Source organism: Chamaea fasciata, unplaced genomic scaffold, assembly GCF_029207755.1.
Source record: "Chamaea fasciata isolate MVZ Bird 193981 ecotype frontalis unplaced genomic scaffold, bChaFas1.0.hap1 SCAF_5, whole genome shotgun sequence".
In the NCBI taxonomy this organism is placed as follows: Eukaryota; Metazoa; Chordata; class Aves; order Passeriformes; family Sylviidae; genus Chamaea; species Chamaea fasciata.
Window position 1 is genome coordinate 44,179,714 of NW_027094090.1, and position 21,991 is coordinate 44,201,704.

The window sequence follows — 21,991 nt, forward strand, 5'->3', positions numbered from 1 at the left end:
ATAGGATTATCACACTTTACCTAGCACAGCCTCACATATGGTTTATGAAGGACACATGAAGAGTTTGGACACTTTTCAGCTCTTAACTTTGCATTTGGATGGTAACAGACAAGCCACAACACTTTAAATATTAGCACAAAGTGAACATATTGAATGTATATGTTGATAACCACAAACAGCACTCATTTATTTACTTGGTATTCTCAGTATTTTGTTTCACGAGTCACTAAGAATACCACAACATTTACATGGTTTTAACCCAGGAAAACTACCATGTTCAGCTACTCAAATGTAGCCAAAGCTCTAAACAGAGCCTCCATAATTTCTATTATTTATTTAGTGTTAAATTAATTACTAAATACAGTCGCTTGTGAAGTCCACCACATATCATATGGAAAAGTAGTTTTGTCACAACTAGACCAAACAAAACAGTGTACTCTTTCCTAAGCAGGAAACAGACATTTAACCTTAACAACCATTTATTTATTTGCAGAATTGATTGCACAGTTTGACTCCAGATTAAACCAAGCTAATATATAAGTACACATCCAACAAATTTGTTCAGCTACTAGATTCCCAGTAATGTTTATCTGATACAATTAGCATAGGATGTCAGTGAGAGTCACTCTGAGTGCAAGAACCAGAGGCAGTTTCCTGGCTCACAGCAAATGGCAATGGGATGGGCAGTAGCATGGTTATAGGACGTCACAAAATACAGGATTGGGTTTTTTTCCTAGTAAGCTTTATACAGAAAGCAGTTTCATACAATGACAGTGCAACAGCATCCTTTTGGGATGAAATTCTACTGAGTAGTTCTCAGTGTTGTGTTTACTCTCCCAGTGATGGGAAGGTCTGCTGTTCATGGACAAAAGCATATGTTCCTCATAGTTCCATTAAGCACATCTAGAAAGAATGAGTGTAGAAAATTGCTCTGGCCTCTCCTTCCTTTCACCCTTCATCTCTTTTCATTTAAACAGCAAAATCTGTTTCTTTGCTTGGTTGGGTTTTTTGGGGGGGTTTTGTGGTTTTATTGTGCTTGGGGTTTATTCTGTGCAAATAAGAGCCCTACAGAAGAGGAAAGAATAGATTACATCTGCAATTAGCCCAGGGGGACAGCAATCATTCAACTCAATTATTGGGCAAAGCCAGCCAAGATTTCCCAGGCAGGCAGATTTGAAGGCAAGGTCCACAAGGACAAGGGGCCAGAGGCAGAGGAGAGCCGCTGAACAAAGGGAATGTGCTGCAGTTGTGAGCCTGCAGGGTGGATGGGAGCTCTGGGGAGGCAGGCATACTGTCATTGGCAGAGGAGGGAAACATGGACAAAACTTCCTCCTCCTCCTCCTGGTTAGAATCTGCCTTCCTCTCACACAAGCAGGGATAAAGAATGCATCGCTCACCAGTCCCAGGCTCTCCACCAGCACTGTCATGATCATGGCTGGCCTCAGTTTTGGGGGACCTGGCACTGAGGGAATCAGCTCTCACACGCACCCTTAATATAATGCAGCTTTTGCTAGAGGTCTGACATACGGGCTGTAACAGAGTGAGCTGTCACTCTTCAGCAACACGGTGCCCTTGCCATGGGAAATGTCATCTTTCCTGTACAGAGCTGGGCAGGAACACCAGCTCCTAGAGATGTAGGCAACTACCACTCATACATCAGAGCCTCAAACTGCACAAACCCAGGAACCAGTTGCACCTCACAGACTGATAATATCCAATGTTGACCCTGATGTGAGCAGCGCTAATTCAGTTCTCTTTAGAGTAGGAAAATCAGAATCATCAGGATCTTCCTGGCAGCAGGCAGTAACAGGCCGAAGTGTGTAAGTTTCCTGGATCTGTAACCATCAGCCCCCGTAACAATCTTGTTTGGGAAACTGGGTTGTTTGATCACTAATTTTATCCCTCAAAAAGAAAAAAAAAAAAAAAAAAAAACACTAAATTAAATACAGCCAAATAAAAAATATCTCTCAGTATCATCTTGAGATGAACTTTGTAAATATGTTCAAAAGTGTATTTTCCCATTCTAAAGACAAACACGTAAGAAGAGGGGAAGAAACCTGATGGCCTGAGATGCTTAAATTCAGTGAACATTTCTGTCAGTTTGCAGGAATTTTTATCAGGTCCAACATATTCCTACACCAGGACCACACCTGTCTTGAATAAAGAGGAGATTGCATAGCTACAACCAAGAGATGTAATACTGGTCATCACAGCCTGGGGGAGGAGCTGAGGCATCCTTCCCGGTAAGCCTGCACCTGGATACCCTAAGTAACACACTCCTTTACAGAAGAAGCAAGTATGAGAGTATCTCGAATTTTGGTCAGTTTCCCTTTAACATGTACTTAGGGATTACTTTGCATAAAGCACAGCCACAGAGAAGTGAAAAGTATCTTACACTCTTCATTTATTAAAGCGAAGACATCACTTTCAACCCCTTCAGTGCTGCACTGTAACTCATGATTCCCTAGCTGATGTTTCTGATTTTTATCTTTCACTTTACACAGGAAGAAAAGAGCCTAACAGAAGTTAAATGATGATTGCTTGGGTTTGCTTTTATATCTTCTCACCAAGAAATGACAACTTACTGAATTCAAAGATTTCTGCAGATGCCTGTCAGTTTCACAGAAAATAAAAAAACAAACCACAACTAAATGCACTAGTTTTTACCAGGAAAGAATTTTTGAGATCACCATGGAATTCCTGAAGCAATACACAGAAGAAACATTAAAAAAAAAAAAAAAATCAAACCCTAATATACATGCACAACCAACCCACTAGGAGACAGCACACAATTTAAAGCTCAAAATAGCCCCTGACCCAATAATCCAGGCATTCCAATGAGAATGAGTGAGAATTCTAAACTTCAAATCCCAATTTTCGGATCCCAAGGGAAACGTTCCTTTTTCAGGAGGCCCATGAGCCATGCCAAGCATCAAGCACCACCAGAGTACCATGCTGCTTGTGTGGAACAGGCCTTACTCAGTGCAAAGACTGCAAAACACATGGGTTTCACTCAGCAGAACAGAAACTGCTACACAGAAGTTTTGTAGGAAAGCATCTTGACTCAGCTTCAGTTATAATGCCAAATTTCACCAAAGATCTCAGACTCCATGAAAGCTTTTTTTAGAACCAGAAGATTTTTACTTACCTTTCTCAATATAGATTTACAAATAAGCCCAAAGAACAAAAAACTACTTTTCCCCTCTAGTAGTTGAGATTCACTTTCAGGTTTGAAAAAATTAAGCTCAGTGCTCTGTCTCCTGAAAGCCATTCAAGGTAAATTATTTCTTTCTGGTAACATTAATATTTGTATGAATCATTAAGACAGCATTCTTTGGGAAGTATGCCAGGATACTGAAAGCAACACTAGAAGGAAACTCTCACTAGAAAAACTAGCATGGGGTTTGGGGGTTGTGTGCTAAAATACTTTACAGAGCTATTAACTATTGGAAGAACTTTGACCTACAACATTGAAACACAGTGCCCAGCAAAAGCAGGGCACAGACCCACAGGCAGACAAGTGCACAACCAGACCAACTGCAGGCTACCATAGAGTTCCTCCTAATCCTCATACAATTTTAAACTGGATGCAGAAATAGTTTACATAACAGGAAAATGAATGTTTAGGATGGAATGGTTTCTGGGTTTCTGTCTTCTCCTTATTTTACTCTGTAGGACTAGGGGTGATGGGATTCGTTGTATAAAGAAGTATTTTGAAAATTTCAGCCTTTTCAGAATATTGTCTTACTTTTAATGACTTATTTTCATCAGCTGAAAGCTCCCAACTGAGTTTTTTAAAAAAACCAACATTTACATGGAGATGTCTACTCCCCAATCACTACCAATGCAGAGCTACTCAACACAGTCAATGGAGCAAGAAACTAGTCATATGACTGAACAAACGTGTATACCTTAGGGAGGGTCAGCAAAACAACTCCCAGGGCTCCATCATCAGTAACTGGTGCCTGAGACACCTACACGTAGATGCATTCAATCTCTATTCTTCTGCTAACTGTTCTCCTTTTGCCCAGAGCTTTAATGAAATGGCCTTTTAGAGCTAATATGAAATCTTGACTTAATTAGTTAATGAGTGAGAGCGCAGCTTACTTCATTCAAAGTCCCTTTTTCACAAATTAAAACGGGAGTTATCTGGCAGACAGATGACACCTCTTGAAGGACAGTCCCATGGGCAAAACAGTTTTTACAGGATGGAATTCAGATGCGCTCAGATCCTTGGAATCCAAGAGATAAGGCACCTTATTTACGTTTTAAAGTCACAGCCACAGCAACTCAGCTTCCTTAGCACCTTCTAGCAATATCTGATGATAGTGTAGTCAATCCCATTTTAATACAGCTTAGAATTGAGTAAGTGGTCCCAATTAGGATGCTGTGAGTGCTGCTGATCTACAGCTGTGTGTGGTATAGCATATTGCCATATAGCACAAATAGCTTCACATAGCACAGGGCTTCAATTACTAATACAAATAAAGTTTCTGCAACATCTTGTATTTTTATTACAGCACTTACATCACAAGTCAAGCTTAGAGAACCATGTAACTTCACTGCTTCACTGTTTTCCATTCTTAAATAATATTTAAGAACTTTAAGAACTCTGGTAAAAAAAAAAAAAAAAAAAAAAAAAAAAACACCACAAAAATCCCACACCTCCACCCCACAGAATCACTTCAGGATAAGTGACACTTTTACCATATGGAAAACATTCATGATTATTCTACTAAATACATGCTGTAGGACAGCCTAGCCCAAACCAAAAACCAGGATACACTTTAACATGCTTGGCATTCACATGACTAGACTTTAAGTCTAAATAGATTTGAGTATCTAAGTTTCACCATTGACCTTCCAGAAATACCAGGCCAGCACCCCCAGCTACAGCCTGTTTCCAGTGAGCTGCATGAACAGAAAGCCAATAGCACTGATTCAAGCCCAGGGCTGTAACACCGTCTGGCCATGACCTGTGTTTGCCCATCTCCCAGAATCCAGACTACATTAGCAACTCTCACGCAGCTGTACTGGTACAATAAGCTGTATGCTGTGAATAAAGTCCAGCAGGTTTAGAAAACTGAAAGTAATCTCACCATTCATGTTTCTTCCACTGCAGGTGAACCTCCACAATTTTCCTCAACACAAGATACACATCTTCATCAGCACTCAAACAGTAAGTCCAAGCTAAAAGCCAGATATTCTCCAGTTACACAGTGATTTAAACTATGAAACATTTTACATATGGAAGATCAGAAACTATATATTTAGGGCCAGCAGAGAGAAACATGGTATTTCAGAGCTGAATGTATCAAGTAGCTTCTAGATTGTATTTTCTAAATATGTATCAAAGCAATTAACTGAACCCTCAGGAAGTTCTCAGAAGCAGATTAAACAGTCTGCCTAGACAGCAAGGGCAAGACTACACTTGATAATTTATTTCAGAAGGCTTACATATTGATTTAAAAAATCATGACATATTTTAAGTTAAAGAATAAATAAATTAGGTCACTCCTTTTATATATTGCTGAAAAGAAAATACAGTTGACATTTTTCATGTCTTTCACCAGATAAAGCCCTTTCCTCTGTGTTAATGTAAGCAGTAAAATGACAGTGGCTTTCTCAGAAAACATCTCTGTTTAATCATTAGAAAAGTAGGTAAAAAGGTCATGTTGAGTATAATTAAGACCTGCAGTCTATTTCAATTTTACAAGTATTTAAATTTCTGGGCAAAGAGAGCAAAGGTATTTTATATGTATTATATATATATATATATAAAAAAAAATATTTATATTTTTCAACCCCTAGTTTGAAAAAGAGAGCTGCAGAAAGCTGCTCAAGAAGAATATAGAATTGATTTCTTTCTAGAAAAGAACCTAGATTCTTCCTGAGAAGAACAGAACCAACATAATTTCTAGTTCAGTTCTCTTCAGTTCAGTCATAAGACTAAAAATGTGCCACAACCTACAAGACAACAATTTTGTGATGAATTAGAAATTCTCATCTGGCAGGATCTCTATTTCTTAAAAAAAAGTCATATTCCGTGGCCAAGTCAAATCAAATCAGTATCTCTAATTCTTCATTCTCTTAATGCTGTTCAGATGTTGAAGGAAGTTAATATACTAATGTGACTCAATCAATAATTTTTGCTCGTGTGCAAAGCAGGCAAGTAAGGTTGAGGTGAAAAGAGGCACCAGAACCTAATTTGAGAAGCAACTGAAAGAGAATAAAATATCAGTTTTAAAGGACTGACATGATGCTCTCTGTAATAGTCTGCGACATTTCAAGGGCATGCATAAAAACAGAAGATTCCATCAACTGCATCTAAAATAAGAGACAAGTAAGAAAAAAAAATAAAGAATATGGTCTTTTTAAAGACTGACTTAAAACCCACATATTTTTGTACAACTACTATGCCAATTTACATTCTCTGCAATTCTGCTATGAAAAGCCTATTCAGAAAACATCAAGGTCATATCTTGCTTGTATTAGACAAGAAACACATTCTTACTAAATATCTGGAAATTTGTGAAGACTACCCAAAAGAACTGTCTGAAGATTTTATTACACTTAGCCCAATGGTAGATAAGACAACAGATATTAACAGTCACGGTATTCTAAATGCTGCAGGGGTACCATTCACTGATTGCTTTGGATGCCTCAGATAAAAACAGGACAGGAAGTCTCAAACTATGCCTCTGTACTGACTCACTGTTCAGATGTTCTGAACGTCCAACAGAGACTGTCAGGAAATGCAGGACACAGTTTAGAAACATTTCATTCCCTTCAAAAAAAGAAGAAAACAAAACAGAAGCCACCACACAGCTTTTGTTAGTGACACCACTGTATACATGGAAGTTGGGAAACAATGTCTGGGAACTTGGCGATGCGTGTGACTTTCCTACAGCATTTGTTTGGTAAGTTGGCTAAACATGGACAGATATTTGGTGGTTATTCCTGCAGCTGAATAGGCCATTGTAAGCAAGGCTTCATCACAGCTTGGGGGGCAGGGTAAGTATTACACTGACATTTTCACCAGTTACCATATTTTTCAACCCCTAGTTTGAAAAAAAGGGCTGCAGAGAGCTGTTCAAGAAGGTGGCCATAAATCAGGCTGTAGGCCAATGGCAAGAAACCTTTCCCACAACAGGACACTACAGGTGTGAATGCTCATGACTGAAAAATGAAGACCAACTCTCACTGCATGGAAGACAGAGAAGAAGGAGGAGCAAGGAGAAGAGGGGCACTTGCTAAAATTTTCACCAGCTGATAGGTGTATCAGTGGAAGAAGGGGTAGCAAAGAAACTACAGGTAAAACCTAAAGCAAGGTGCTAAGGCTTTTGTTAAACAAGTAACAACTTTTCAGGTCTCACAAAGTGTAACCAAACACTGGCATTGTAACACCTCCTATCTCCTGGTTTAAGGAGAATTCATTAGCAAAAATCCTGAACTCACAAGCTTCTTCAGCACTGTTTCCAACAAAAGGTATTTGAACTCTTCCCAGTACTATGTACTATCCACAGTACTAATCCACAAGCAATACCACTAAACATTAACAGTTTAAATAAGGCAAACTGAGCAATGTTTCATATGTTTGCTACATAAGATGACATTTTATCATTGTTATAATGCTGTCCCAGAAATGGCAGAGAATGAGGTGTGACAGTCTGGCTGTGTTGCTGTTTCAATGTGTTTGTACAAATGCAAACTATTCTATCAGCAATCATCTTGCTTGTTGACTTCTCAGTAGTCAAACATTTTAAACTTTTCATACTAGTACTGACTATAGTTATTAACAGAATTCCCCACTTTTTCAATGCTTCTGGGCATTTTCATATAATAAAAGATCAAACTGAAAAAAACCCCACACATATATTTGCTTTGTTTCTCACCTCTCACAGATAATTACTGAACCACAGTACAAAGAAACACAGCTTTAGCAACAGGAAACAGCAACAGCTAGAAACAAGTGAATTTGTATTTCAAGTGCTACACTCAATACATAGGTTTATCAAGTTAAAAGCTGTAATCAGCTCTTGACAAGTGAAAAGTACTGACCAAGGAACTGACAAAAAATCAGTGGAAAAACAAAAAGTCAAAGTGGGCAAGAACCCTGCAGTCAACTCTATAAAATATGTTAAGCACAACCAGCTTAAATAAAACAGTAACTTCTTCAGGTAATGAAACCACATCTGATGGCTCACATCCAACAATCTACTGACACCATCACATCAGGAATGCCACAGCTTATTCAAGTACAGCACTAGCATTGTGAACAGATAATAAAGAAAATAAGAAGTTGATTTGACCATAACGGAGCACTACTGACAGCCTCTGCTTCAACAAGAGGCAGTGAGGAGTCCAGCAAAAGCCATACGCAAGTTGCCCTGGCTCTAAGGAGACTCCACACCACTCCAAGAGAGCAACACGGGTCAGCCTTTCCACAGATCCTCCTCGCTTTAGCAGGTGACACTTCACACTCGAAATGACATCTCAAGTTAACTCTAGAACAATCAAGGTATTGATTCCTTCCATCATTTTTGAGAATAACATCTAACAATTTGAAGTTTTCACTTCAAAAATACAGTGCAAATACACATCAAGTGTTGGGAAGGAAAAAAGCACTACCTAGCAAATGTAACAACAAACCAAATAAAACCACATCACACACACATCCTAGAATAAGCACTTGGATTTCAAAACTCAACAAAACTAGCATTGGCAAAAACAATGCAAAACTTCACCTCCACACAAACCCATTCAGTGCACAGCAAGCTGCCTACCCCCAGAAGTCAAATCTACTCTCTCAAGGTTTGCAGCAAAAAGAAACAGATAGCCTTGTACAGCTGGAGGCTATTAACTTCAAGAATCTAAATTCATCTAGTTCTGGAGCATAAAACCATGCATTTTCTTTTAAGTGTGAAGTTTTACATTGCACAACTGGAAGAATTTAGAAATGCGCTACAATTGACATCTATTAACTGGAACAGCCTTTGCATTTTCTTGGGGGCATTAAAAAATCTACTAGAATTTGTTTTTCTAATTATTTTTATAATGTTGCTGCAATACACAGTCTTTTAAACATGTTCAAAAAGAGAAGTTTCTGAGTTTTTTATATTACCACCCTCTGTTCTCTTTTACCCAATGTACCTATCTTGCACTAGAAATCCACTTCTAAAAAAAGTGAGCTAATAAGAGTTCAAAACACTTCTTTTCACAAAGGATATGCCTGATCCAACACCATGTTTATCATGACACTGAGTCAGATGTGAAGAAAAACAAATAAGGAAACAGCTGTATTTATAACAAAATCAAGCAAAAGCTGTTAAAAAAAAAGTATATAACAGTGACTGCAAGTATATATCTGTTGTATATATCAGTAACTGCAAGCCTTCCAATACCGAAAATGTTTCACATGACAGTCAACTGCACACCAGGAAACTAGACATGAATTAATTCTTCTGCTGAATGTGTACTTTGGAATCATGCATATGAGATCAAATTGTGTTTACGCAAGAAATCAAAAGAAACAATTTAAAAGGCTGACACCAGGAAAATATGTAGCTCATTTAAACCAGTTTGTCACCAGTTTGTCACTATTTTAAAACACTAAACAAGACCCACACTAATAGCTGGGAGGTCACAAAGCTCCTGCCTTCCTTCTGTCCCAGTGTGCTCACTCGGGTAATGTTCAGACAGATCAGTGGGAGTTACACACACTTTCAGACAATGGATAGATGAAGCCCTGTGAAATGTATATTTGTTTTTAAGAAACTAATAAAGACAAAAAAATGCAGATCTGGAATCAAAAGTTTGAAATCTTATGCTGAAAGTTCTCTACAATCACCAAAAGCAAACTCTGTTTTCCTTTTGTAGAGAGAACTTTTACAAACCATACCCATATCATAGAGAAAGTAAGAAGGAATAGTTATTAAGAACATGAAAATAAATAAATCTAAAACATGCCTTAAAAACTAGGACCATGCTCCATACTACGTTTTCCTTACACTCTTGGTGCCCCCTTCATGTGACAGAGGAACAAGCTGCATAACAAATTGTGAATGGAGCATTACAAGGCATTATGTCACATCCATTGCAAGGTTTCCCATAGGGGTGTTTAGATGTTTCAGAGAAAGAGGGAGGAGTGGTGCAGTGAGATTGCAGAAATGCCTCTATAAATTAATAACTAAGTTTGCAACAGCAGCAGGAGAGGCTGAGGCAAACCTGTCTAGCTAGCACAGTTACATTACACTGAGGAGAGCATCTCATCACTGGTAGACTCACTGCAAGCATGGAATATTTACCAACCCTGTACTGCAGACAGAATTGCACAAGGACCTAAGCTGCAAAGGTGAGAGAGACTCAAATGTTTCCTCCTTGGGCAGATTGGACAGTGAATAAAAGATTTCATTATGGGTCTGCCTGTGACCTGAACCGCAGACATAGACACAGACAGGACATGAGCAAATTTTTACCTCTTGAGCAGTTTGAGCAGTCTGAATTCAGACTTTCCCACTCCTTCTGTTTCACACAATTCTCAAAAATCAGGACTTATTTCAACCAGGCTTGAGGAGAAAGGAAACATACAAATCTGCACAGATTTTATAATTATTCTACATTTGAATCTTGCTACAATACAAGTAAGAAAATCTAGTCAGGAAACTGGAATGAAAACAAGTTCATGGACTTCTGACTGCAGAATAATGGAGAACCAGGAATATCACGATAAAACAAACAGCAAGCATTCTGCAGAGACCAGCTATGGTGCTCCTGAAGAGAAGCTCCAGGCGAGACAAGACCTCAGGCAAGCAGTGAGGGAAAAGGAAGGCCAACAGATTCCAGTAGCATTGTATGTGAATCTAAAAACCCATCACCAGGTTCGGAGCTCAGTTTCAAACAGACTTGGAAATTCTATGTTACGGATAATATCCAATGCAAGACATGATGGCATAATAGACAACTAAAAGATACTTTTTTATGTAACACATGCATACCAAGAGTGAAAAGGCAGCCTTTGATCTGACCCAGTTTCGACTCAGTAGAAAGAACAGCTAATGGGACAACAGTGCAGGCACACCACCACACTGAAAGCTCATCCCGCATCAAGAAAATACTGCTCCATTAGTAGTGAGGTACCTTACGGCACTCACAGGCTGCACAGTCAGCAATGTTGCACGCATGTTAACAGAACTGTGTATTTCAGCCAAACTTTAGAAAGAAGTAATCAACTCATTGCACATTTTTATGCTGTAATCAACTACAAAACAACTACAAAAGTAGTAAGATTTTAGTCTGCAACTTAAGAATATTTATTTGCTTCAGGAACTGTTAAATATGCACACAAAACAGATTTGGACTCAAAAATGTGTGACATATAGAACATGCAGCAAAATATTAATGAATGTCTGATTATATTGACTGCAATAAGGCTTCAAGAAAGAAGAAATAAGCAGATGCACAGACAGGATTTTAAACAGCACAGTGAAAGTTACTCTTATCTATTATCATAGCACATACATGAGTACTTAATCATCACACAACTTTATTCAGTATAAGAAAGGGCAGTTTTGCTCCTTTTAATGTTGTAATAGGGATAATTAACCTTGCACTGCATCTGTATGTTAAGCTCCAAACATTGTCAGGATAGGTAATCCGGCTACATGAGCACAAACCAGCTTCAAAAGCCAGTGAAGTCAGTTTGCATTTTTCAGAGTTAATGCCAGACAACAATGTAAATACAAAGACACTGCAATATAGGATTGCAGCAAGACTCACAACTTACTCTGCTGATTAAGTATGGCATACAGCACATAAAACACTGACAGGATTTATACTCCAACACGAAATAAAATCCAATATATCTGATATTTCACAGGAAGGAGGAGGTTTCCAGTATACATTATAGCTTAGCAGAAGCAAGGTGAAACTGGAGTACAAGCATGATAAAATGTCAATCCTTGTTTCTTGCAGCTCCCATGAAAGATTTATTAACAAGGAGTCGTAAGCTTACATCTCATTGCTTTTAATTTTAATAATTCATCTCTAGAACTACAGGAAGCATTGCTTGTGAATGCTTGGATAGATAAGCCTAATAAATAGTTACATATAAACATGGCCTAGTCTTCCTTTTTTTTTATTACAATTTTTAGAATATGCCATTTGCAAGTATTTGTTTTGTACAGCCGATATTTAGGAAGGGCATCAAAAGTTACTCCAACAGTTCCATGGATCAGAGAAACAGCATCCAAGATTTAAGCCACCAGTCCCATGTATGGTGCACAGTACCTCTGAGGAGCCTTCATTATTCACGTCCACGGCATTTCCAGGGGCGGCAGATGAATCTGAATCTGAGCTCTGAGACCCGCCTCTACCTGGAGTCTGAAACAGATGGGGAAGACAAAAAAGAGAGTCTATATTTTAATACTTAATAAACATTTAATAAAGCACGGTACGTATCCTATGCAGAGGCCTCTCTTCTACTTGTTGGAATACAGAGGTATTTTTTCTCCACAAGAAGTGAACAGGCTGACAGCCATTTATATAATTTTCAGCACAACGCTTCAACAAAAGCTTCTATCCAACACACTCCACACATAAAAAACCAACCAGATACCAGAAGCAAAGGCCAGGATTTTAAACCACTTCCTCTCACGAACGCTAACCACAAAATAAAAACTTTGGCTAAACTCTGCACTTGTATCACTCCCAGTGATGTTAAATTAGGAAGCTATATCCTACAGGAAAACAGTAGAAATTACAATCTAAAAAATTTCATTAGTAGTAAACTGGTATCATCCTGCTTTCCTGATAACTTGTCTACATTCTGGACAAGCCCTTAAATATATGAAAGACAGAAAACTGAAGTTTGAGGTCCCTCTTGATTCAACAAGCACATAAGCAGGTACACTGCCTTGATTTGGAAAAAAATAAAAACAATAATCAAGCCTGTGGTAAATAAAATAAATAATTCAAGCCTGTATTAATTTGAAACTACAGATTTAGATAAAATAAGCAAATAAACTTTAAATACTAAGTGATTCAAAATGTGGGTAGATGGATTTTATCTTATAATCCTTATTTAACTATAACTTTGATTTTAATTTGATTTAACTTCTCTTATTCATCTCCAGAATGTCACTGTCACTGATGGCAGAAGAGTAGGCATTCTCAAAGCAAACACCATGAAAAAATTATCTCAATATGTATTTGTAATCCTAGTTTCAACAAAGAACAAAAAGTTCATTATCTAGTTCCAGTATGACAGTCTCAAATGGGATAAAGTAATGCTACTGCTGTATTTCAGTCCATCTGGAAATACTTGTAATGTTATAAGTATTTAATACAAGAGGATAAAGATAAAGAATTTAAACACATAGATTGAAATCTACAGAGAGAGAGTCAGAGTTTTAGTTTCTTGATCTTGGTGCCTCCAAAATCATATTTGGAGAAGAATTTTCTTGCTCAAATAGATCCTCTTTTTGAAGACAAATCAGTTATATAACCGCTTATAAGATATCTGCAGCACATGATTCCCATTCTTTGAATATTAAGTATATTTTCCTGCTTTGTTTTAAAAAGAAAGTTGTGTATTCAACATATAAAAAACCAAAGGTTACAAAGGTAACAAAGGTAACAAAGGTAACAAAGGTAACAAAGGTAACAAAGGTAACAGCCTTTTACTCTTTATCAAATCTAAAAAATATGCCACTAACAGGTTAAGTTTCCTGATTAAGGACTTAATTCCCAGTGAAATTCATTCCAGTTTTGGAAAGGCTCTGAAGACTGGCCAAAGGAAAGTGAGGAGTGAAGCACTAAGCTATGGGTGCTGGCGACAGTAAGAGAAGACAACCATCTCTCCTCACTCCAGCCTTCTCTGAGGTCATCAGTTGAGTGATCAACATACTCTGGGTTTTCCTACTCCATGTCTTTTTCACATTAGCTGTACTGTACTTCTAAAGAAAATATGAACACCATTTCCTTCCAGTACAGCATACAAAAACAACAGGCAAGGCTATGCACGTTCTGCAAGTTAATAACAGGAGAGGCAAAAAAGGGGGTAAGCAGAGATACTAAAGACATGCAAAATACATCAAAGTGAAGGCACTGGTACTTCTTCCCAGGGTTACTGATACAGACACTAAACAAGGTACATCCCAGCATGGACCACAGGTGCACACTCTTCAGGTTTCCACATGACATCAAACTGGGAGGACCAGCTGATACACTCAAGGGCAGGGCTGCCACTCAGAGGGACCTACAAATGCCAGGAGAAACAGGCCAAGGGGAACCCTATGCAATTCAACAGAGACAAATGCAGAGTCCTGTGCCAGGGAAAGAAAACTCCTGGCAGTAACAGAGGTCTCCCTGCGGAAAAGGACCAAGGCCTTTTGTCAGCTAGCAAGTCGAACAGGAGCCCACAGTGTGCCCTGTCTGCAGAGACAGCTGCCAGCAGCCTGGATTGTGTTAACAAGGAGCCCAGCCAACTGATCAAGGGAAGTGATCATTCCCCACTGGCCAGCACCGATTGGATCATGTCAAGATACTGCTCTCCCAGTCCAGGGAGAACACTGATCAACCAGCACAAGTTTAGCAAAAGGCCACCAACACATCTGGTGATGAAGCATCTGACCTGTGAGAGAAGCTGAGGGAACAGGGCTGGCTCAGCCTGGAAGTAGAGACAACTTTGTGAGCACCAAACAGCAGCCACACCACTACGGCCATCAAACTGAGAAAGCCAAGCTGGTCTAAGCAGCACACAGTGGGAAGATCAGACACAAAAACTGAAATGAAATTCCTACTGGATGTAAAGAACAGCTTTTCCAGTATGAGACATGACTGAGCAACTTGCTCTTGACCTCCAAGTTGATCCTGTTCACTGCCCAGACTACGGAACTCCTGAGCGCCCTTCCTGCCCCAATTGTTCTGTAGCCTAAGAAGTGCTGCTCACAGAAACAGATATACCGCAGGGAAGCTTTGAAATACAAATTAAGTAACTCCATTAATGAACATGTGGATTGTGTTCCACTGACAGTCAGAAGAAAAATGTTTAAAACAACAAATGGCAAGTTGTAGCCAGGTTTCCCAGGAAGTCGTAAGCTAGACTACTGCATCTAACATTTCACTGGCACTAAGAGATGGTCCAACTGCTTCTTTAGACAGACAGCATCTACCTCCACTTTTGCAGTATCTGAACATACACTTTCAGAACACATAATGAATCATTTCATTCCAAATCCAAGAATCTTCCACAACAATTAACACAATATCTTCTTCACCTCATAACTCCTTATACAACACCACTGTACATTGTTAATTGCCCATCCCATTTCACCCCAGAGTTGACTCCATTTTGCAATGAGATTTGCATATTAAGTTCTGCTAGTTCTAGCACTACAAATTTGAGATTATTACAACCTCCAGGATGCAAGCTCTTCTGTTATTACTCCACTGTACACTGTCATTACTCCATGGTTGCTTGAAGTACTTGCTTTATGAAACACTTCAGACATGCCATAATCACACTAATAAGCACTGGATGCCATGTCTTACTGCATGCATTGTATGACAGAAATTATTACACAGTACCTGGTAAAATCCTTTTAACCTTTCAAAAATCAATGTGTGCTCTTGAAAAGAGAAAGCATAATTCCAAGCTAGATTTAGAAAGCTCAGTACAAATGGTGACATTTTTCTGGGGAATGCCATGTGCAGGAAAGAAGAGTGGAAAGGAAAGAGGCCATTAAGTAACTTTCAAGTCATAGTCCATAGTATCCATGTGCAAAATACATAGAGTAGCAAGAAAATTAAATTAAAAAATGGAAGAATGTTAAGGAAACCAATCAAAAACTAAATTATCTTCCAAGTCTGTAACATAATTTAAATATCCTTCACCATTCAAATAAAGAATGGGACATTGGGAATGTCTTTTTTTAGTTCATCATTGCATCATCAAATCGGTTCATACACACAACCATGCTATGCTCACACACCATTGTGGTGCCACATTCCATTAAAAAAGAAGAATCACAACACATTGAACAATTTGGACTTTGTGATCTATGAAAGGACTCAGAATGACGTTCTTTGTTTTCAGATGGCCTATACAGGAGAGCAAATAAATTACTTACTAATCCCAGAGAAAAAGAAAATTTCCACACAGGTTTCTGTGTATGTACAATTACAAAATTAACATCTGACATCTGAAGGCATATCCAGGGTTGAAAGACTAATGCAAAGTTAGTCTTTGATGCAGCATACTTCTCTCCTAGTTGTATGTTTACTTTGTTTAGTTGTATGTTTACTTACTTTACTATGTTTACTTTTGTTAAATTTGTTTACTTTGCAGAGAAGCATGTGTTTCTACTGCTAGCCCTAGAGTGGTAGAATTAATATGCTAAACTTCATAATGCTGCTCTATGTGTTTTCTCAGAACTGCAAGTTAATAAAAAGAAACATCATTAACAACAAAAAAGATGACAATAACTGCAGCTCGTTTTCCAAAAAGAAACAGAAAATTATATCATGAATGAGTTAAATTAATGCTTTAAGATGAGGGTGTATAAATACGGACCCACTACCATGTCATTTTTGTACAGTCTTCTATCTGTCTATAGCTACATTCCTTTCAGTAAGAACACTCTTTTCAGCAATTTTAAATTCAGAATAAATTAAAAGCTCTGAAAAAATATGTAAAGCTTTGAGAAGATGTGAAAAAATACAGATTTAACAGTTTTTCCAGCACAGATTTAAATACTACTACTAAGGTGTTGCAATTCTCTAAGGGAACGGTTTCTCCCTTCTGACCCCCTGGAGTTTCCTTACCACACAGAATAACCCTTCCTTCCTTCTCTGACCCCATTGGCTATGGTCCAACTATCTTTTCCCTGAGCGAGGGGCTATATAATGCCTCGCCCTTCCTTGTTCTTTCTCTTTTTCCCCCCTGGAATTTCGAAGAATAAACACCTGGGACAAAGGTCCTGGGGAAAGGGCCTCTTCTGATATCTTTATCTCGTCCTTGGTAAAATTCCCTCCAAAGCCTCTTAATAACTGAGTTAGCTCAAGCCCACGGAGGCGGGCAGGGGGAAATTTTACACTAAGGGTACTACTACAACCATAAAAAGGTCCTGAAGCAACAAACAAGACACAAAAATGAGAAGGTAAGAGGGCCAAAGCCCTTGTTGCCAAAGAACTCTCAGTGTTAGGAACAGGGTACTTTGCCATACAGAACAGTAACACCATTTACTTCTAAAGCAGCGTGATGCTACTTTATGACTCTAAAATGAAATGACTCCTGACTTCAGAGAGCATAAAACTTTTCTTTCTCATCATGCCATCAGTTTCACACAAGCACACTTTGTGCCCAGGAAGAGGCACACATGCTCCCTTTGACTCCTGAGGAGAGGGCAGAGGCACAGCTGCAGTTCAGCATCTATCCAAGTAAATATGCTATCTAGTGAGCCCTGTACTTATAAATGTGAAAAGAAAATTGTAAGACAGGTATGAGATGCAATGATTTCAGACAAGTAAATCTCCCTGTGCCTGAGCCTGGAGTACGAGGAAAGGTGACTGTACTACAGAAATGCCTGCAAAGACCTGAGCTACAGAAATGCCTGCAAAGACCTGTTCTCCCCCAGACACCGAGATCTCAAGAGCAAAAACTCAAGCATTAGTTAGAAACAGAAAGCAATAGAAGAGCACAGTAGCCAACAGTTGTAGACATTCAGTTAAAGACAAATAACGGAGGCAAAAAATAATTTGAATAGTAGTCACACTGGTCCAATAGATGAGTTGTCCACTATAAAAATCATAAGCAATGGGAAGAAGGCTCAGAAGGAGGTCAGAGCTTTCTACCAGCTGAAAATAAATGCCTCCTCCTTGCAAGCACAAGAAATGAGCTCTGCTTTAACAGGCCAGGGGCAACTGCCACTGTCCCACTAGTAGATTAACAACGGAGAGATGACACAATGCCCACAAAGGGCATCAAAGTTGAACACAATAAAGACAAGACTGGTCTCCAAGGAATCCGCTGACAAAAACCAAACTATTTGAGCAGGAAAGCTGTCTCAGACATTCCACATATATGCCTTTTGGGAAAAACTACCTTTTTCTAGATCAGCATGATTAACAAGGCATGAAACCAGGAAACAGCAACAACGTACAAAAGGGAGTTTTATGTTGCAAACATACAAAACTGGAGAATCCCTGAGATGTCAAGTTGAAAATGCACATAAAATTTAGAAACTCGCAAAAAAATTTAGAAGCTTGTAGGGAAAATCCGTAAAAGGAGGAGCTAATTGAAGACAGCATGGGGATACTAACCTCAAAAACTAAATAAGTAATGTTCAGTATACAATACTGCCTACTTTGAAAACATATCATTCAAAGTCACATTGAAGATGCTTTTAAAAACAGAAATTACAACTGTGGAAGAAATAAAAAGGTCATCAAGGTAGAGAAGTAGTATGAAAAAGAAACATCTGATGTTTCAAAACTTCAGGAATCAGAAACTATAAACTGTATCCTTGTAGCTGTTGTCTTACTCCTTTGCAGTTTGTCACCCAGCTGAGTTATAACAAAAAGGAATGTAATAAAGAATTCCTTTTTCAGAAAAGATGTTTTTATAACTCAAGTTATATCACCATTAATGACTAGCTCTCTAGCTAGAAAGGGTGGCATCACCTATAATCATATAATGAACCAAACAGATATGCAAGAAGCTCTGTTCCAGTGACAGAAAGGAAGGAGGATTTTTGTCAGCTACACAAATGATGGACAGTAAAAGGGTCAGGAGGAGGTTCCGTATCCTTCAAATTACTGCACCAGACACATGAAAGATATTAATAACTATGTTCTTTATTAAAATATCTGATATAAACCTAAGACTCATTTTTAATACTGAAGTTCAGCAGTATTTTTCAGTTTGCCAACCAGAGTGCAAGTCAAAATGGTATGTACGTACAAGGTTGTGCATGCAATCACTATATTTCCAAACCCCTTTTTAGTATGAGGTGAATTTTTAAAAGCATAGTTATTTTCACCAATTAAGAGGCTAACACCTTCAAAAAACTTGGCATTTCTCTATTTCATTTTTAGGCAGGAAGAAGTCTGTTTCACCTTTCTTGACAATAAACTCTCCTGTAATCCCATAATTTTCAGTAGCAACTGGAGAACAACTCTTTGTTCAGTCTTTTAGGAAAAGATGTCTTTTTCTCACACAGAAACTTTTGCACTGACTTTAGATTCCTATGTCTTTAGCTGAATTCATACTTTGGGGCAAGTATCCTTTGGCACTGTATGAAGCTTTTTCCTCTCTCACAGAAGCCTTCCTTGATGGCCTAGTAATAAACACCCAGTTAACTGCTGCCAATATTTAATTAGGTCCGTACTAAGTTTCCCTGCTTGTGAGCAGGGTTTCCAATTAAGCTTCCAGGAAGGAACTCCTTCCTTGTAAACATGACGCTCCAAACAGACCAAGATCTTCACCTGCTCAGAGTCTATGACCAAAAAATAATCTGAGGTATGTTTTATACTGAAAACGTTGGTGGTGTGCTTACTTTATTTCCCTTAACTCTCATTCTTGTAGCAACGCTTCTTGGCAGGGCAGATAGAGAGGGCAAGCCAGCGTTTCCAATAAAACATTCTTTCGCAGAGGTGTTACACAGACAGCACGCTTTGCAAACAGCAGCAGATGAAACGGGGAGAGCAGCTGGTTTTCTCTCTATCCGTCAGCGCCTCCTGCGTGACACCGGCACTGCTCTCTTGCGGTGCGGGATCTGGAGCGCTGCCTGCCCACCGCCGGCGTGACTCAACCCTTTTCGGAGCGGGACCACGCCGGCCCCTGCCCTGCGCCGGCGTCTCCTGCCAGCTCCCTGCCACTGCCGCAGGCCGACCGCACGGCGACCAGCACCGGCGCGGGGATCTCAGCAAGGGAGAATGGTTTCATAAACGAGTCACAACTTGGCTTTCCAAGCCCGGCAGAGCTGCCAGAAAAGCCGGTTACTAAAACACGGGAGGCGGCCGGAGGGTGGCTGCCGGGCTGGCTCTCGGCGTTAAAAGCCTACCGCCTGTCTGCCAGCCCCTGAGGAAATCACCGCAGGTCCCGGCGGTGGCTCTGCCGAGGCCGGGCTTCCCTTCATCCTGCCCTACCTACGCGCGGGCGGCCGCAGCCGCGGCGACGGGCGCAGGCGGCGGGCGGAGACGCCGCCGCGCCACGGAAAGGAGCCACGCCGGCCAGGGCCGCCCCTCGCCCCTCCGACAGGCCCGGCCGCGGGAACCGCCCATGCCGCCAGCACCTCCGCCCAGCCCGGGGGACGACACCGCCCCCAGCCGGGACGGCGGGCCCGGCCCGGCCCGGCCCGTCCCGTAGGGGCTCGGGCCGTCCCCCGGCTAGAGGGCGGGGGCGGACAAACTCACGGCCTCCAGGGCCGCGACGGCCCTAACCTGTACCCTGAGCCGTGGGACGGGCCGGGCAGGGCCGGCGACTCCGGCTCCGCCGCGGGGAGCGCAGCTCCGAGCCCGGCCGGCACCAGGAAGCGGCACCGGCACGGCATCGGCACGGCACGCCGCCCTCGCCGCTGAGGCGGGTCTCGCTGCCTTACCCGCTGCAGAATCCGCCTGAACATGGTGGTAGAGCGCGGATGCCGCCGGGCAGCCGCGGCCAGGCCGAAGGGAAGCCGCGGGGCCCCGCGCAGCGCCGCCCCCGCCCCGCAGGAGCCCGATGCGGCCCGCTCGCCCCGTGACAGCCGCCGCGGCCGGAGAGGCGGGGCAGCCGCCGCGCTCCGCCCCGGGGAGGGGCGGGTCCCGCGGGGAAGGGGCTGCGGCCGCCGCCCGGCCGCGGGAAGCGGGATAGGCGGAACGGGGTAGAGGCGCGGAGCGCCGCCGCCGGCCTCTGCTCCCGGGACGGGATGGTGTCTGCGTCCCGATCGCTCCCCGGGGGCCCGGAGCCGGCTCCGTCCCGCCGCACCGGGCCCAGCGCTGCAGCTCTCGGTCTGTCCCTGCGCTGTGCCCGGGGTCCCCGCCGCCCGAGAGGCGTCCTGGCTGCTGAGGGCAGGGCGGGGGAGGACGGAGGGCGGCGGTGTCTCTGCCCCCGCCCTCGGCCTTTCTCCTCTCGGGGGCTGCTCCAGGCTCCCGACAGCTGCGGGCCCCTTGCTGCTGCCATCAGTCTGGCATCGGCCGAGGGAAGGAAAGAGATTGTAGTTTGAGCTTGCAGCTGAGGGCTCACTGAAGGAGGCAAAGCGCAAATGCAGCGCCGTGTTACTTTGTTAATCGTGCGGCACTGAAAGTACTGAGAAATGCGCGTTCAGTGAGGATTGTTGAAGCGAGCTTGTTTGGATAATTAAAAGAAATTCTGATGAAGCGGGTCCTTGCTTCAAGCCCTGAGCTGAAAAGACGACCTTGTGGCATGACCCATTAGGTGTTTTTAAATATCAGAAAAGAACATCTTACACACACACACCTACCTTCAAAAAAAAAAAAAATAGGAAAGAAAGAAAGGTAGACCCAAAAAGCATCAGTTTGAAAGGAATGAGAAGAAGGTGCCTTTAAAAGAAACCGTGGGCCTGATGGTAGATAAGGTCAGAAACAGAGAGGTGAAAGAAGCAATGGGGGAAACCATAAATTCCATAGGAATTCCACTAATTGACACAGACTGTTACTCACTCAGAGCTGTGCTAAATCTCTGGATTTAGAGAAAATGGAGACACAAGGAAAAAGAACACGAGGTGGAGGGTGTATACATTAGAAGAGGATCTTAGATATTAGGCGTTTTGGGGAGTCTGTTCCTGTCAAGGATCTCAGCCAATGGGGAAAGAGAGAGGGAAAATGTGGCCAGGAAATCAGGATGAAAAGGAGGCAGCATCCTCTAAAAATTTTGAGAGATCCCATGAGGAATGCCTCATGACCTCTCCCTTTATTCAAATAAAGTTACAGGACTCCTCTGTCTCCTTTTTGGACATAAACCTCTGCTGTTTGTGGTTTAATTTTCCTGACA

General features: G+C 41.2%; 1 protein-coding gene across 3 annotated transcripts in view; it reads right to left on the reverse strand.

Annotated features, from left to right (window-relative positions):
- The window catches only part of EEA1 (early endosome antigen 1), a 236,008-nt gene extending 215,369 nt beyond the window's left edge, over window positions 1–20,639 (reverse strand). For 2 of the 3 annotated variants that reach the window (XR_010720805.1, XM_066183367.1), the window contains exons 1-2: window positions 20,601–20,639; window positions 12,289–12,381 (exon numbers count right to left, since the gene is read on the reverse strand). Coding sequence is in view for 2 of the 3 variants with exons in the window: in XM_066183367.1 (XP_066039464.1) it covers window positions 12,289–12,381; window positions 20,601–20,624 (117 nt within the window). In the remaining variant the exon portion in view is untranslated. Of the gene's footprint in view, window positions 1–5,099; window positions 5,120–12,288; window positions 12,382–20,600 lie in introns of those variants that run through there. The other variant, XM_066183369.1, reaches the window with a different exon arrangement.
- Window positions 20,640–21,991: the final 1,352 nt, after the last annotated feature.